The sequence below is a fragment of the Bos taurus genome, chromosome 3 (assembly GCF_002263795.3).
Source record: "Bos taurus isolate L1 Dominette 01449 registration number 42190680 breed Hereford chromosome 3, ARS-UCD2.0, whole genome shotgun sequence".
NCBI classification, from domain to species: domain Eukaryota; kingdom Metazoa; phylum Chordata; class Mammalia; order Artiodactyla; family Bovidae; genus Bos; species Bos taurus.
The window spans coordinates 28755510-28773500 of record NC_037330.1 but is presented as its reverse complement, the minus strand read 5'-3'; the positions used below and the strand labels follow the sequence as shown (position 1 = coordinate 28773500).

The following is a 17991-nucleotide window of genomic DNA, read 5'->3' as shown; positions in this document are numbered from 1 at the left end:
AAGCTCCAATATTTTGGCCACTTGATGTGAAGAACTGACTCATTGGAAAAGACCCTGATACTGGGAAAGATTGAAGGCAGGAGAAGGGGACACAGAGGATGAGATGGTTGGATGGCATCACTGACTCGGTGGACATGAGTTTGAGCAAGCTCCGGGAATTGGTGATAGACAGGGAAGCCTGGCATGTTGCAGTCTGTGGGTTCACAAAGAGTCGGACACAACTGAGCGACTGAACTAAAACTCTTCAGAAGTAGGACATAGCAGAACACTTCCAATAGGTCAAGGCGGGGGAGAATAGGAATTTCGTAAGGACATTGAGCAAGTCATGTGCAAGTTAGAAATGTGTGCCAGCTCACCTGGGCATCCTGCTCCTCAAGGTATAAAGATGGTACCATGGTAGTAAACATCTTTGTGATGAGAGCTCTCAAAATGCTTGTCTTTAATCACACCACTCCAATCCCAACTGGTTACCCTCTACTGAGTGTACAGATATAATCCTGGGATCTTCTTTCACCCATCTCCTTGGAAAAGTCCCTCTACCTTTCCCCTGCATTAGATCAGAAGAGTTTATCTTCCAGTAGCTCCTTATGATGCTCAGGAAGTAAATGTTTTTAAGATTTCATTTGACTGAAAATGTCTTTGTTCTGTTTATTCTTAACTGATAATTTGACCACCTGATGAGGCCTAGGTTGTAAACTTCTTGTAAGAATTCTGAAGGTATGGCTCCATTTTTTTTTCTTTCTAGCTTCCAGAAATGATGTTGAATGAGCTGGAAGATATTTTGACTGATTTTTTTTTTTTTTAAATATGTTACAGATCTCCCCTCCCTGCGATCTTGCAGGACAGGCTTTGCTGTCATTATATCATAATCATAAACTTACCTCTGCAATCCAGCAGAAGGTGAAGAAAACATGGAACCCAAGGAACTGCAGCAAAAGCACAAAGATTATAGGAGACTGTGAGCAGATGGAGGTAGAGGGTGCTCTCCTGAGCTACAGGAGAAGTGGTCTGGGCGTCAAATTTTTGAGTTGTCCACAGTCAGCAATGGTGGTCTTCCTGCTGGTCTTGCTATTATTACTGGACCCAAAATACTCCATGGCTTCCACAATATTCATACTCTTTTTAAAAAAAATTAATTTGGCTGTGCCAGGTCTTAGTTACAGCTCTCAAGATCTTCCATCTTTGCTGTGGTGTGTGGGATGGGCATGTAGGATCTAGTTCCCTGATCAGGGAACCTGGGCCTCCTGAATTGGGAGTGCAGAGTCTTAGCCACTGGACCACTGGTGAAGTCCCTTACTCTCTTTTCACCTTGCCGAAAATCATGTGCTTCCCATCCAACCATTCAGTCTTGGCAGTGCAGAAAAAAACTGGAGATGATGGGCTTATTAAAAATTATGCAGTTCAGCTGAGGTTGAATCTGGAGAGAAGGGAGAGAAAGAATGGGGGAGAATGGAACTTGATGTGACAGAACAGTCATGTCTACCAGGGGAGGGATCTTTCTTGCATACGAAGCCCTTTGGGAATCTGATGTAAATTATACTCTATTAAAAATGCATACATACATATAACAGGATGTGAAGTAGTTCATGGAACCCCTGAAACTATTCATAGATCTTGAACCAGTTAAAAATATTGTGTATAACCTTTCAGATATTTGCCCGTATGATAGAAAATCACTTCCTTTTGTGTATTACTTAGGAATTTTCCTAAGTAAATTGAGAAAAGTTAGAAGTAGTAATGGAGAGGGTGGGAGAAGGATGCTGTTTCCAGAAAACTAGAACATAGAAAACTCCTAAATCATACAAGGACTTTTCCCTTTGAATGTGGCTAACTTTGAAAAGTATACTACCAACCCATGGTGCTCAGCCATGTTTGACCAAGTCATGTTCAACACATCATAAAATTTTATAAAATTTTTGAAATTAAAATGTAATTAATTCCCCTCCCCATGATAAAGACATACATAGCAAGCTTTATCTTCAACAGTCTTAACATGCTACTGAACTTTTCCTAGGGTTTGGGCTATTGTGATGCATTTTAGATGCTGATTCTAAATCATTTAAGATTTTTTAACTTCACCACTGTACCTTTTTTTGGACGTTTTCTAAGTACTTCATACATTTCCCTATTGTCCTTCTCTAACTAAGCAGTCAACAGCTCAGGACCAATGGGCTTCTGACTGAAGCTAAAGACTTGCCAGTTTCAACAAATTTCATATATTCATTTTCCAGTCATTTTTAAGAGCAACATATGAAAATATTTAATACATAAATACTGCCATATAAAAGATGTGTAAAGCTGATGGTATGAGCTCTACCTAATAATATTGAATATTTGATAGATCACAAATGAAACTCCATATTATTATATATCGAGAAAAAGTATGAGTGTGTTGACACAAAAATTTTGATTTAAAAAAAGTCATATACAAATTATGGACTTTTCTGTAGCTTTAAAACCACTGACCCTTAATATTGTCAATTATACTCCGCCCCCAAAAAAGGACTATACCGTCTGTAGAGTCAAAGCTATCATTTTTCCAGTAGTCATGTATAGATGCAAGAGTTGAACCATAAAGAAGGCCAAGTCCGAAGGAATTGATGCTTTTGAATTGTGGTGCTGGAGATTCTTGAGAGTTCCTTGGACAGCAAGATCAAACCAGTCAATCCTAAAGGAAATCAACCCTGAATATTCATTGGAAGGACTGATGCTGAAGCTCCCAATACTTTGGCCACCTGATGCAAACAGGTGACTCACTGGAAAAGACCCTGATGTTGGGGAAGATTGAGGACAGGAGAAGAGGGCAGCAGCAGAGGAGACAGTTGGATGGGATCACTGACTCAATGAACATGATTTTGAGAAAATTCCAGGAGATGGTAAAGGACAGGGAAGCCTGGTGTGCTAGTCTATGAGGTCACAAAGAGTTGGATGTGACTTAGTGACTGAACAACAAAAAGCACTATTAATATAATAGGTTTGACAAGTTCTAGGTTTTAATGCTAAACATCTTTTAACTTTTTTCTGGTGGGAGTTCATCTCAGTGATTTGTAAAAGTGATTTGTACAGGAAGACTATGTATCCTTTGATAGGTTGCAAATATTTTTTTCTGAATTGGTTAGGAATCTTTTATAATTTAATTCTTTACAAGTAGAGGGATAAGAACACACCCATGGTGCTAACTACTGGATTCAAAAATTTGATGACACTTTCTAGCTAAAAAAACTTCAGCAAATTACTTCATCAGAACCTGTCAGTTTGTATATAAGAAGAATATGTAATTCCATAGGCTTTTGTGAGGATCCATTTTTTTAACTCATGTAAGTTTAGTTCATCTACCTAACGTGCTTACAACAGTGCTCAGCACACACCACGCTTTATGTAACTTGCTTACAGTGATGGTGACCACGGATAACATATATGGAGCCGCTGTATTTCTTTGGTCTTGTTTGGTAATTAAAACTTTGTTTACAACTACCTCTTGATTTGAAATACTTCTATTAATAAACCAAAATTTCCAACTTCTTGTACATGTTGATAACTTTCAGTAAGGATCTCTTGGGTACAAAATATGGTCCCAGTGACTCAAAATTAATTTTATGAAAAAAACATTATTCTAAAGCCATACTAATCTTGGAAATCTAAAGCTCCTTTTTAAATAGCAAAAACACAAAACAAAACAAACCACCATCATGTTTAAGTTTTTATTTTACTAAAATGTACAAATAGAATACAACTACCCACATTTTATGGTTTCTAAACATATAACCACTGATGGTTTCCAAAAGATGCTGTTCTTCATAGCTAAGACGCCCGATCTATGAAAGCCCAGCGTACCTTCCTCTCTACCCACCGAGCCAGTCTATTTCAGAAGTCTTGCCGTATGTTTTCTTTGTTTGCCTCTCCATGTTGCTGCTTCATTTGAAAGAGCTCATTTTCTAATTGTACAATAGTCCTTTCAATCTCATAATTCTTACTGACCAGGGATACCCAGCTAGAAAAGAAAACAGAGGGGAAAATTACCTAAAGCAAAATTTCTCTTCAAGATGTTTATAGTATACACGTAACTATACACATTTATAGTACACACATTTTTAACCAGTATATATATATTTAACCATAATACTAACCTTCACTTTTAGCTTTACATTTTCAAAGCTGAGGCACAATTAGGGGGGAAAGTGAGTAAAGGGTATGTATATAAGACCTCTCTGCACTACTTCTTAAATTGCATGTGAACCTACAATTATCTCAAAATAAAAAGTGTAAAAAAAGAACAAATTAGAAAGAGCTGAAGAGATATGAAAAAGTGGTTGAACTTAGTATTAAATTGGGTTAGAAAAGGATAGAAAATAGGGCAAAGGCAATAGTTAAAAATGATGAAGAAATTTCTACAGCTGCTAAGATAGAATTCCACAGATTCAAAGAATCTTCCCCTTCTCCCAGAAAAAAGTCTCTAGGACAAATGAAACAAACACACATGGACACGCAGAAGATTGTATCAGCTTGAAGAACAGTGTGGAAAGATGCAGTAACAGACTGATAACATGGGTGAGGGGAAGGTGGAGTAAGGACAACGGTGTGGGTGATGGAGGCAGGGAGATCAGGGAAAGAGCAAGTCAAAAAAGAAAAGAAACGATGAAAAAAATGACTGTATTCAGAGATTTGTACAAATTTGAGTATATGAAGAACAACATTAAAAAACAAAATATATAAACAAAGGGGAAAAACTCCTGAGACATACACAAATGATCAAGAAAGTAAGGAATTTCCCTCCTTTAAGAGTTTAAAAATAGACTTTTTTTCCTTTTAAAAGGTAGAATTCCATTCAGAACAGTAGTAGTGGATGGAAAACAGGGGGCTCTAAAATCAGAATAAACTGGCAGTGGTTCAGTTTTTTGTGTGTAACTCTAACTTCCTTTCAAGCCCATACTTCAGAAACAGGCAGAAGCAGTGAAGACTGGGATTCCGGAAAAGCATTTCTTTGATACTTGTGGCACTCCATTTGAATAGTGTTTGAATCATATTGTTGAATCTTGATCTTAACACGTGGCAAACAATTTAAAAGGTGATGGAATTACAGATACTCACGTTGACTCCATTTCTCTTAATTTAGATCCAGCTGTGAGTTGCATGTTCTTTCGTTGCCAGTTTAAGTCTTGAATATGTTTCCTGAAAAAAAAAAAAAAAAATTTATATAACCCACCTACATTCTAACATAAGACTAAAATCAACAGAAAAGTCTGTAACTAATACGTCTTTAATTGCTTAAGAATGGATAGTCCTTCCTTCCATGTGCTTTTCCTTCTCTCTGATAACTTCTGTTCAGTTTTTGGTGAGTATTCTTTCAGATACTTTCCTGTATGTGTATATGCATACAGAGATTAGGGTGTGTGTGTGTTTTTAATTTAATATAAATCATATTATACATATTATTCTACTACTTTTTCCTTCTAAAAGTATCATTTCAGTAACTGCAAACTTGCAAACTGCAAATGACCCCGGAGAGATGTTTTCAGATCTCAGGTCTATTTCTTTTCAACTCAGGTAGGGCAAACCCAACACTAAACGGTAGACAGAGTGGATTATCAATTATTTACTCTCATATGACCACAGTCCAGTGGTTCCTTTTCCTTCTTATTGTATTTACTAAGGATTCACCTAAACTTCATTCTAAAATAGAAAGAAAAACAATTTACCTTAACTTCTGAAGCTCTTTCTGGGCGTGCTCAATCATATGAACTAGATTTCTAAAAAAGAAAATCAGATTAATGTACATTAAAATTAAATAGTGCTAACTAAAAGTACACTGTCTACTTGACACAAGGCCAAGTTTTTCTGCTAAAAATAAGCCATTATTTTTTGAGCTCCCTGTGCCAAACATCATGTTAGACACTCTACAATACTAACTTAATTCTCACAAGAGTTCTTTGAGGTAGACATCATTATTCCCATTTCACAGGTTAGGACACTATATTCAGATTAAGTAACTTGGTCAAGGTAACATACATGATTCAGTCTCAGAGGTGAATTCAGGTCTTATAAACTCTTGAACCCAAGCTGTTTACTGATAATTCTGATTTCGTGGACTTATATCATGTCTTAAACTGTTATTTCCTTTACATGGAAAAGATGAGGGAATATCTGATGAGTACACTCATTTCATCACTCATGAGTACACCTCCTTTTATCTCTATTTCTTCACCTACATTTAGTGTGTCACTCTCTCCTCCTGTCTACAGCTAACTACAGAGAAGAAAAGAACTGTTGTGGAAGGCTGTAGATTTAGATTCCAGTCCAAATCAGCTCTAACCAGCAGAGGGGAGAAGTTGAGTTATACAGAGTTCCCTGCAATTATCATTAAAGAAATGACTCAAGGGTAGAGTTCAATCTCTCTCTTTTCCTAAACTACAGCTTTACTAAGATATAATTCACATACCCTGTCAACTTCCTTTTAAGACAGTAGAGTCCATTTCAACCATACTGGCTCTGCTATGCTCTTGCTCTAGATTCAGTATTATTTCCGGGCTTTTGTGGCTCAAATTTCCTGCTTCCCTTCTGAGTTAATTCTCCTATCTCTACCAACTGATTTTCAAAAACTAACTATAATTCTATAGAAATTTGGTCTTCAAACAGTGGTGCCTCTCCAGGCTTTCTTTCAGCTCATCCCATTTTGACAATTATTCCACCCTGAAGACAATAAAGCTCAGTACTCTATTCCTGACCTCTGACCGTTAATAGGGAACTTTCCTTTGAATCACCTCTTTCTGGAAGCCCAGCGTATTTGTTGTCTTCTTCCTTCTTCTAGCTTCCCTCTTAAACACACAGGTCCCTCCTCAAGTATTCTGAACGCTGAAACTGACCACACCGTACCATGGGAATCAGAAGACTTGGGGTCTAGTCTCAGCTCTGCCCTAATAGCTATGCTTCCTTGGATGAGTCATTCGATATCACAAGGGCTAAATCTGTTTATTTGTAAAATTAGGGGCTGACCTTGAAGGTTTCCCTTCAGTTTCAAGTAAAGAATTCCCTTCTTATTAATGAAATACTGTTTTTTTTAAAGCAGTTCTGCACCAAGACCTACTTAAAACTGAAAAGTTTTCTGCCCAGTATATTGGACATCTGTGAATCCTATCACAAAGAAAGAAAATTTACTTTTGATAAGACATAGTATAGTTCCTCTGGAGAAACATCCACTGGGTTTGGAGGAGACAAAATAATAGGCAAAAGAAAGCCCGACACTAGAAACTGTTACGCAATTAAATGGAAAACAAGTGATGCGCACAGTGATCTGTACAGTTCCCCAAAAGAGGGAGAGTAACAGAGGCAGAATTTTAATCAGGGAAGAAAAGGAAACAGATTAAAGTCATGCTTTAATCTGTTAATAATAATAATAATTTAATAATAATAATTAAAGTCAACTTGAATAAGTTGAATTTGGGTAGGTAAGTTAAAAGGTATTTCAGGAGGAGGTAAAGCCTGAGTAAAGGCTCGGAGGCAGATTTTATGATAGTCACCAAAGAGAGGACTAGACTTTTGCTTTGAATATCACGTTAAATAGCCTGGACCTTGCTTGGTCCACGCTGCCCGTAGCGGAGCCCATCGGCCAACCCAGCGTCCGCCACTACCACAGCCATGGGAGCACAGGTGGAGACCATCTCTCCCGTAGACGGGCGTACCTTCCCGAAGCACAGCCAGACCTTCGTGGTGCACTACACAGGGATGCTTGACGATGGAAAGAAATTCGATTCCTCCCGGGACAGAAACAAGCCCTTTAAGTTTGTGCTGGGCAAGCAGGAGGTGATCCAAGGCTGGGAAGAAGGGGTTGCCCAGATGAGCATGGGTCAGAGAGCCAAGCTGACTATCTCCCCAGACTATGCCTATGGTGCCACTGGGCACCCAGGCATCATCCCACCAAATGCCACTCTCATCTTTGACGTGGAACTTCTAAAACTGGAATGACAGGAGTGGCCTCGGCCCTGAGCTCCCCATTCTTGGATGTGCCACAGAAGGATCTGCCACCTCCAGACACACACAGAGAGTCGGTATGGAGCTCTTCCTGATGTTCCACTACACTCTGTATAAACATCTTCCCAGATTGAATGTGTTCTGTCACTGGCTTTGCTCTTCCCCTTACTCCTTGTATGTGTGTTGACCTGAACCAAATGCCATAAACCTCAAATTACTCAGTTTGTTTTTGTTTTGGGGTGAAGACTGAGTTTCAGTCCTTTGGATCTAAGTTTCCAATTAAGTATTCTGCTAAGTCGCTTCAGTCATGTCCGACTCTGTGCGACCCCATAGACAGCTGCCCACTAGACTCCTCTGTCCCTGGGATTCTCCAGGCAAGAATACTGGAGTGGATTGCCATTTCCTTCTCCAATGCACGAACGTGAAAAGTGAAAGTGAAGTCACTCAGTCGTGCCTGACTCTTAGCGACCACATGGACTGGAGCCTACCAGGCTCCTCCATCCATGGGATTTTCCAGGCAAGAGTACTGGAGTGGGGTGCCATTGCCTTCTCCAGCACAAGTAATGGGTTAATTTTAGACTAGGAATTGGTGTTAGGGTGGGGGGGTGGGGTCCAATAATCTTTATTTTTTTGGATGAAAGTTTTATCTATTATATATTAAACACTCTTGCTGCTGTGCTGCAAAGCCATAGCAGATTCGAGGCGCTTTTGAGGGCCAAATTATTCTCCAAGTTGAGAGATGTCCTCGGGTTGAACTGAAAGCCCTACCCAAAACTGCAGTGGGAAGGGGGAGAGCATTTGCCTCCACTGCCCCACCCTCACCCTCCTCGTAGACCCTCTGCCTTTTGAAAGCAGATTGTTTTCACTGAGATGTTGGACATTGCAGACGTCTGTTCCCTGGGCCAGTAGAGACCTCTGATACCTTCATGGCCTTTGTTTTTTATTTCCATCCTGTGGTTTTTCTAATGGATATCCAAGATTTTTGTAATCACATAGCTATCCAAGCTTTACTTCCTAAATTTTAAGAACTTTTAATCGAAAGTTAAATTGAAGGTGCTGTTTGCAGACACTTAACACCCATGAAAGTGCAGCCATCATGACAAATCCTTGAGTGTTGTCTTAAGAAAATGCTGCTGGTCATCACAGCTTCAGCATCTCCTGTTTTTTGATGTTCAGCTCCCCCTGCTAATCTCAGAGTTTCCTGGCTTCTCCTTGCCCTCTCTCCCCTCTTTGCTGTCCTGTGTGGTGATCTGGTGAGAGACATCCCTGCTTACTCCCCCAGCCGACCCCCACCCCCTGCGTTCCTTGCCCCTCTCCCTTCTGTGCTGTCCTGTGTGGTGATCTGGTGAGAGACACCACTGTCTACTCCCCCAGCCGACCCCCACCCCCTGTGCTCCTTGACCCTCTCCCCTCTTTGCTGTCCTGTGATCTGGTGAGAGACATCACTGCCTACTCCCCCAGCCGACCCCCACCCCCTCTGCTCCTTGCCCCCTCTCCCCTCTTTGCTGTCCTGTGTGGTGATCTGGTGAGAGACATCGCTGTCTACTGCCCCAGCCGACCCCCACCCCCTGCGCTTCTTGCCCCGTCTCCCCTCTGTGCTGTCCTGTGTGGTGATCTGGTGAGAGACATCGCTGTCTACTGCCCCAGCCGACCCCCACCCCCTGTGCTCCTTGCCCCCTCTCCCCTCTTTGCTGTCCTGTGTGGTGATCTGGTGAGAGACATCGCTGTCTACTGCCCCAGCCGACCCCCACCCCCTGTGCTTCTTGCCCCGTCTCCCCTCTGTGCTGTCCTGTGTGGTGATCTGGTGAGAGACATCGCTGTCTACTGCCCCAGCTGACCCCCACCCCCTGCGCTTCTTGCCCTGTCTCCCCTCTGTGCTGTCCTGTGTGGTGATCTGGTGAGAGACATGGCTATCTACTCCCGCAGCCGACCCCCACCGGCTGCACCACACATGACTGCAATAAAAGTGCTTTATGCTGGCTTTTCTCAAAAAAAAAAAAAAAAAGAAAAGAAAGAAAAAAATAGCCTGGACCTTAAGTAAAGAATAATTATTAAAGCTTTACAGCTTTAATTATGGAAGCAATGTTCAATCTGAGGCATCTCTTTCTCCTCCGCCCCACATCTATGTTTTCCTCCATTCCTAGAATGTTCTCACTCTCCTCTAAACATCCATATTTCACCCTTTTCTGAAAACCTTGTACACTGCTGATGGGAATGTAAACTGCTACAGCTACTATGGAAAACAGTATGAAGGTCCCTCAAAAAACTAAAAATAGAACTATTAATACCATATGATACAGCAATTCCACTCCTGGGCATATATCTGAAAACAAAATGAAAATTGTAATTTGAAAAGACACACGCACCCCAATGTTTGTAGCAGCACTATTTACAACAGCCAAAACATGGACGCAACCCAAGTGCCCATCAACAGATGACTGAATTTAGGAGGTGGCATATATGTATACATCAACAATGGAATTACTACTCAGTCAAAAAAAGAAATATTGCCATATGCAGCAATGTGGATGGTGCTAGAGAATACTATGCTTAGTGAAATAAGTCAGAGACAAATACAGTATGATACCACTTATATATGGAATCTCAAAAAATAATACAAATAAAATATACACTCAAAACAGAAACAGACGCACAGATATTGAAAACAAACTTGTGGTTAACAGAGGTGAGGGAAGCGGAGGAGGGACAAATTAGGGATAGGTAACAGATACAAACTATTATATGTAAAGTAGATAAGCAACAAGGGTATACTGTATGGCATGGGGAATTATGCCCATTATCTTGTAATCACCTATGATAATCTGAAAGAATACCAGATCACTATGCCGTACATCTCAAACACAAAACTCAACTGTACTTCAATAATCCCCACCCTCACATCTCTTCCTTGTACAATGGACCTAGTCCTTAACGTCCTTCTCTGGATCTCTGTAGTTTACAGACCACAGTGCACAGTGCAGCACATGCCTCCATACTACCAACGTGCACTACTTGGTTATCTGGGCTAGAATATCTTGCCTCCTCAACTAGATAAAGAAAGCTTCTTGAGAAGAAAAGTCACATTTTCCCACTTTATGAAATACACGTTGTTTTGGATTGATTTGTTCTCTTAAACTTCTTAATCGTCCCAACTCCACTGTTCTTTATTTGCCTTGCAGCATTCACAACAGAAACTGAATTGTTTGCTCTGCAGTTTCTTAAATTCTGGATTTTGCCCACAGATCCTTATGTGACCACAAAAGTTTAATGATGATTCTGAAAACTTGAGAAAAGCTATTTATCATTTTGTGATTTTTGCTTTACTGTTTCAGGAATCATCCTCTAACAAACGGTTTTATGCAGTCATGAGGTTCAATGGCCTTAACCTGTTAATAGAAACGTGGGATTTTAGGGCTCAAAGAAGCTATGGAGATCATCTAACCACTAACTTTTACGAACTGGAAACTGAACTTTAAATACTATAGACAGCAAAACCTAAAGCTAATTATGTGGAAAAGAAACAGGAGTTCAGAAGCACTCTTGTTTCTAGTGTTAATTCTCTATTCACAATCAATTTTCATTATCTGCAGATTCTGTACAAGTGAATTTGCCTATTAACTCAAATTTATTTGTAACCCCCAAATCAATCCTTGCAGAGTTCTGTGATCATTCGTGGATGTGCTCAAAAGCAGCAAAAAAATCAGAGTTGTGGACATGCACATTTCCAGCTAAAGCAGAACAAGGAGATACTCCACCTTCTTGTTCCAGGTCTCATGAAGAGATAACCAGAGGAGAGAGTGTAATTTCCAACTCTGGCAAGCTACTTAACACTTCTCAACTTTGTCTTCTCTTTTATAAAATAAATAAAATACAGAACCTGTCAGGGTGAGTTGTTATAAAGTGTGTAAGATTATCGTCTATATGAGATGTGTATATATATATACACATGTATGAAATGGTTCAGTATTTGCTAATTCAGTATTCAAGGCCACTTTAAAAAGCAGAAAGCGCAACTAATGAGAGCTGACTGTTATAAGCAACCCCTCACATTAAGGATTATAGTCTACTACCAAGCTGTTTTGTAAATCAGACCTCAGAACTTGCTATTGCAATGTTACACAATATATGTGTTAGGTTTAGGTCCCCTTAAACAGGTGGGATGGGTTAAAAAAAAAAAGGTTTCTTACTCATTATACACTTTCCAGGCATTGCATCCATGCTGAGACATTAGTTCCAGATTCTCAATTCGAACTGCCTGATGCTCTAACTGCGCCATAGAATTGTTTACGCACTCTTGCCATGCAGTGATGTCATTTTTCTGACCAGAGGAAGGGGCTGGAAGTTCATATCTGAAATTAAACAACAATGAAATAAAACCACATATTCCTCCAAATCTTTCTCTCTACTCCCAACAGAATGCCTCATAGGTCTACGAACACTGTAAAAACAGAAGACTGGAAAAATAAAAGCCAACCAGAAGACTGAAGATAACATGTAGACCTTGCAATAATAAGAAGCCTATTTATCCTAAGAATCAATTTACAAGTAAGATTTAGCATTATGATATACAGTAACAAAAAACTGTTCACTTCAATGTGAAATGATACAATAAGCTACAGTATACATTCACATAAAGGGCTGTTATATTAGCTATTAAATGATGTTACTAAAGAATACTTAGAATATTAAAATTGTTTGCAATACATTAAGGGAAAAAATCAGGATATGAAAAACTATGCTATCATTTTGTAAAACACACCTACATCTATCCACCCTCCTACCCACATATCTACACCCCCTAGAGAAAAAGATGGCAAAAGTATATAATGATTTTTACATTTCACACTCAGTCTTTTCTCTATTTTTAATAATACCCAGTCCTTCAAAACTGCCAATATAGCCAGCAACATACACTCTTCATAAACCCCAGCTCATTACTGAGTTGCTACAAACTAACCTACAATTTCCATTTTGTTATTTTTATTAGATACTGTAAAAACTTCACATCATTCCTATGAAAAATTGAGGGACATGCAGCTGGGACTAAGAAGTGATAAACCATTTTCTTTTTTTTTTTAAAGCAAACTTTACACATGCATCATAAATGTAGCATTTTGAGAACTTCAGGTCATAACCCACAGTAAGAAATATTTTACACTGTGACACAGTATACAAATACACATAACTGAACGGAAGTTTCACAAAGCAGTACTTAACTTTACATGCAATGCATTCTGATATTTTTTATCTTCCTTAAAAAAAGTGCTATGATGTCTTACTAAACTTGACAATCAACTGCTTAATGGATTATAACCTACTTATGGGTTTAAAATATGCTGTTATGAAAAAGCTACTATTGTGAAAACCTTTAGAGCAGAAGCACCTAGAAATGTGAGAACTAAGGAGTCTTGGAAGTTTTTCTGCTTTTATCATGTCAGGCCAGATAGGAAATGGAGCACAAGAAAAGAAGAAATCTGGTCCTTTGGTTCTATAGGCTCAAATCCCTTATAATCTGTACATATACTGAGAGGATAACTCCACTGTTCATGTGGCCCTCTCCACTCTGACAGATTATATATTGATTCTCATCATTTCAGAGTTATCTTAGAGCTGAAGGGACCTCAGATGGTAAGCAACCGAATTCTCCATTTTAGAGAAAGTAACAAAAGAATGTTTGGGGTTTTTTCCCTGAGGAAGGAGAAACAGTTTTGCAGTAAAGTGGTACGGGAAGAGAGACAGTAGAACCAAAGTCAAACTATGCAGGCACTCTGAGTTTACTAACACTGTCTGTGTAAGAGTGAAGCACTACATGTCTAATCAGGAACATGTCCGTGGGAGTTCTTAAACATGAACTTAATTATAATTTTCCATTCTCTTGTTATTGGATTTTAAAAGAGTTTATATTTTAATGATGGTGAACAGAACATTTTTGAACATTAACAAAAGATTATATAAACCATGAGTGTAACTATTATATGAAAAAACATGTATTAATACAAAAGCAGACAAGTTTTTTTTCCTTTTCCACATTTGAACATGGCTACAGAAGTTACCAATAACCTCAGATATGCAGATAACACCACACTTATGGCAGAAAGCAAAGAACTAAAGAGCTTCTCAATGAAAGTGAATGAGGAGAATGAAAAAGTTGGATTGAAACTCAACATTCAGAAAACTAAGATCATGGCATCCGGTCCCATCACTTCATGGCAAATAGAGGGGAAACAGTGGAAAAAGTGACAGACTTTATTTTTGGGGGCTCCAAAATTACTGCAGATGGTGACTGCAGCCATGAAATTAAAAGACACTTGCTCCTTGGAAGAAAAGTTATGACAAACCTAGACAGCTTATTAAAAAGCAGAGACATTACTTTGCCAACAAAGGTCCGTCAATGGTTTTTCCAGTAGTCATGTATGGATGTGAGAGTTGGACTATAAAGAAAGCAGAGCACCAAAGAATTGATGCTTTTGAACTGTGGTGTTGGAGAAGACTCTTGAGAGTCCCTTGGACTGCAAGGAGATCCAACTAGTTCATCCTAAAGGAAATCAATCCTGAATATTCATGGGAAGGACTGATGCTGAAGCTGAAACTCCAATATTTAGGCCACCTTATGTGAAGAACTGACTCATTGGAAAAGACCCTGATGCTGGGAAAGATTGAAGGTGGGAGGAGATGGGGACGAAAGAGGATGAGATGGTTGGATGGCATCACCAACTTAAAATGGACTTGAGTTTGAGTAAACTCCAGGAGCTGGTGACGGACAGGGAGGCCTGGTGTGCTGCAGTCAATGGGTTACAAAGAGTCGGACACGACTGAGAGACTGAATTGAACTGAACTGACAGAAGTTTTACTAATAAATTAAAATTAAAGAATGATCTGAGCCCAGCTGAACCAAGAATAGGACTTACCGTTTCATACTGAGCAATTCAATTGGTTGTCGAGCAGCCAATCTTTCAAATTCATTTCTCATTATGTCTGTCTGACATATAAATTGAAGAAAGAATTATTTCCAAAACCATATCAACAAACAAATTAAAAACCACCAAACAAACAATGGATCTAACCTACTTAAATATTTATACTTTACTACTACCTATTATAATAGATCACCCCCCACCCCCAACTCTTCTCTGGAGTCACTGTTCTCTAGAATGTGAAAAGTACACAGGCATACACCCATTTCATATGGAAAGGGGCCCTCAAAGAAAAGCCGTTTTTGTTGCTTAATCACTAAGTCGTGCCTGATTTTTTTGTGACCCCATGGACTATAGCCCTCTAGTCTTCTCTGTCCATACAATTTTCCAGGCAAGAATACTGGAGTGGGTTGCCATTTCCTCTAGGGGATCTTCCCGACCCAAGGATGGAACATGTCTCCTGCATTGGCAGGTGGATTCCTTACCCCTGAGCCACCTGAGAAGCCTCTAACAATCTTACTATTTTCAAAAAAATGTGGTATAGTTCTACCTCTTTAGGTCCAATGTTTTAGTCAACATTCTATTTCATTTAGACTGAAAAGTAAGCTAAAAAGGTGTTCTAGAAGTCCATATTCACTGTTTAAAAGTTCTGCATTAAATATGTCTTCGTTGGAGAAAGCCTTTTCTGGACTACTGCTGAGCTTCACATAACTCTAAGAAAATATGGTTATTTAGTTTCCAGTAGAGACTAAGGCATTCTAGATAGAACCCTATGCACAGTGACAGAGTAAAAATTAACAATTAGGTAAGAAAGAAACTACAAATGTACAGTACAAGCTGTCCTCAGCTGTGTAACATCAGAGCCCTTACCTAACTCGTGACAAGTGACAGACCTGAACTTTTAACTTAACTCTCTTCAAAGCCTGAGGCAGCACTCACAGGGCTAAGTTATAAAAGAAATTCTAGGCATGAATGGCATACATTAAGCATTCATTAAACTGGCTTAGAAGCTCTTCATACATTCAGTGATAAATATTTGAGTGCCTATATTCTGTTTTACGTGATGAAAATACAGTGGTGAAGAAGATGAAAAAGATCCCTGTTCATGGAGCATTCTCATCTCAGTTTAGACAGGCCTTCCTCAATCAAACTATATGAAGCAATCACCTAGTCACTCTACATCATATTATTACTTTCTTTCTCTGTATAGCTTTATCAACAATTCGATATTTTCTGATTTATCTGTCTCCACACTCTCGAATGTAAACTCTTGTTCTCTAATAATTTGTGAAGAACCAATCTTCAGAAATAGTTGTTAAATGAACTAATGAAAGAGCAGTTTCAAAGGCAGTTTGAGGAGTGCTTAAGGTCTTGGGCAAATTACTTAGCCTAAGCTCCAGTTTTCCCATCTAAAAAATAGGGATATTAAACATATATAGTTTACACAGGTTTTTTTAGGACTGAGATAGTGAGCACAGTATACTATTAGCTCCCACTATAAAAAGCGCTAAATAATCAGTATACTAATTATAAAGATAGGAAGACAGAAATAATCAGTATACTAACTATAAACATAGGAAGCACAGGTTGTATCTAAGAGAGCTAAACATAAAACTGGCTCAAGTATTTAAGTTTGTGACTGAATGCAATTATCTGAAACTTTCAGAAATCAAGCTAATAAGGACTCATTACTGTCCTTAGTTCTTAATGTGCTAACACCTATATTTGGGTAACAACATTTAGAAAAAATCATGGGAAAACAAGCGTGCCAGTAGGAACATTTCTCTCCTACTTAAAACTTAACCATTATTTTTTTGAGTCGGTGATGCTATCCAACCATCTTATCCTCTGCCGCCCACTTCTCACCAACTCAATGACACGAGTTTGAGCCAGCTCTGGGAGATAGTGAAGGACAGGGAGGCCTTGGTGCGCCGCAGTCCATGGGGTCTCAGACACTCCTACGCGACTAAACAACAATTAGACCCTAAACAGTATTTTGGATGGGCTTCCTTTGTAGCTCAGTTGGTAAAGAATCTGCCTGCAGTACAGAAGACTCAGGTTCGATTCCTGGGTTGGGAAGATCCCCTGGAGAAGGAAATGGCAACCCCACTCCAGTATTCTTGCTCAGAGAATCCCATGGACAGAGAAGTCTGGCCGGCTACATACAGCCCATGGGGTCGCAAAGTGCCGGACACGACTTAGCGACTAAGCTACCACCCACAGTATTTTGGTTGCACTTCTAGGCTGAACATCCAAACGGTTCGATATGGTTCACTTAGATATTATTTGTCTCTACAATCAACGACATACATTCAGTAAATATTTAGGCTTTGAAACAAAGGCCACAATCCTGTGGTGCTCAGAAGCTTAGGTAATTAGGCTTTTGTGTATTTAAAAAAAAAGCCTAGATCACTTGTTTTATACTTAGAGGAAGAGGATACCTTTGAGAATTTACGCAAAAAACCTATCTTGGAAAGACGTAACACTAATTTTTGTATTGTTAGGTCAGTCTGCGGAGCTCTAGGAAGTCTTGTGGGTCTCAGAACTCTGGAGAAGGCTTATCTATGCAGCTATTTTCAACTGACTGACAATACTGACAACAGGGTAAGTAGTAGTGAAGCAAGTAACACTTAGCTGGAATTTACAATTCACTTTTAAGTGGCAAAGGCTCTCGATCCAAAAGGGTTCACTGTGCGCTGGGCTCAAAACATCACACTTACCTCAAAAGCAGAATAATCCGGGGCCGTCAGGTAGCTTAGATAGTTCTTCGTAGGTCGGTATCTGCGAGTTTCCTCTTCCACCAACGCCGCAGCCTAAGGACGAGAAGGGGCCAGGGTAGGAGCAGCAAATTGTTAGGCGCTTCTTCCGGCACTATGGGCCAGCAAGCGCTGGGCCAGTTACACAAAATCCCGAACTTACCGCTTCGCGAACACCAGGCGCTTCATAACCCTGATCAAAATACGGCAGCGCATCCACCACAACCTCCCCAGCTACCAAACCAGTACCCGCCATCCTTAAGTTCACTGGCGTTTTCTAAGTCTGCGCGGGCTCAGGTTCACTTCAATACTCCAGTGCCGGACGCTAACGTAATCACGTCACCTGCGCCCGACAC

The 17991-nt window shown here is 39.6% G+C and overlaps 2 protein-coding genes across 2 annotated transcripts; one reads left to right on the top strand and one right to left on the bottom strand.

The window, feature by feature from the left end:
* Positions 1–3688: 3688 nt before the first annotated feature.
* On the bottom strand, positions 3689–17948 carry BCAS2 (BCAS2 pre-mRNA processing factor). Its single transcript, NM_001015540.1, has 7 exons — positions 17799–17948; positions 17600–17692; positions 14874–14944; positions 12153–12314; positions 5697–5747; positions 5089–5169; positions 3689–3991 (listed from the first exon to the last, which is right to left on the bottom strand). The coding sequence occupies exons 1-7, from the start codon at positions 17889–17891 to the stop codon at positions 3865–3867; spliced, it is 678 nt and encodes a 225-aa protein (NP_001015540.1). The 5' UTR covers positions 17892–17948; the 3' UTR covers positions 3689–3864.
* LOC112445968 (peptidyl-prolyl cis-trans isomerase FKBP1A-like) lies at positions 7250–8257 on the top strand. The gene has a single exon (XM_059885034.1). It carries the CDS (start codon positions 7633–7635, stop codon positions 7957–7959), a length of 327 nt encoding a protein of 108 aa, XP_059741017.1. The 5' UTR covers positions 7250–7632; the 3' UTR covers positions 7960–8257.
* Positions 17949–17991: the final 43 nt, after the last annotated feature.

Excerpts from the sequence above, each read along its gene's own strand:
- LOC112445968 (XM_059885034.1), top strand. The coding sequence starts at position 7,633 with ATGGGAGCACAGGTGGAGACCATCTCTCCCGTAGACGGGCGTACCTTC.
- BCAS2 (NM_001015540.1), bottom strand. The coding sequence starts at position 17,891 with ATGGCGGGTACTGGTTTGGTAGCTGGGGAGGTTGTGGTGGATGCGCTG. Across the intron at positions 17,693-17,798 it reads CGCCTGGTGTTCGCGAAGCG|GCTGCGGCGTTGGTGGAAGA; the intron begins GTAAGTTCGGGA and ends TCTCGTCCTTAG. Across the intron at positions 5,748-12,152 it reads GCCTGGAAAGTGTATAATGA|AAATCTAGTTCATATGATTG; the intron begins GTAAGAAACCTT and ends TTTCTTTTTTAG.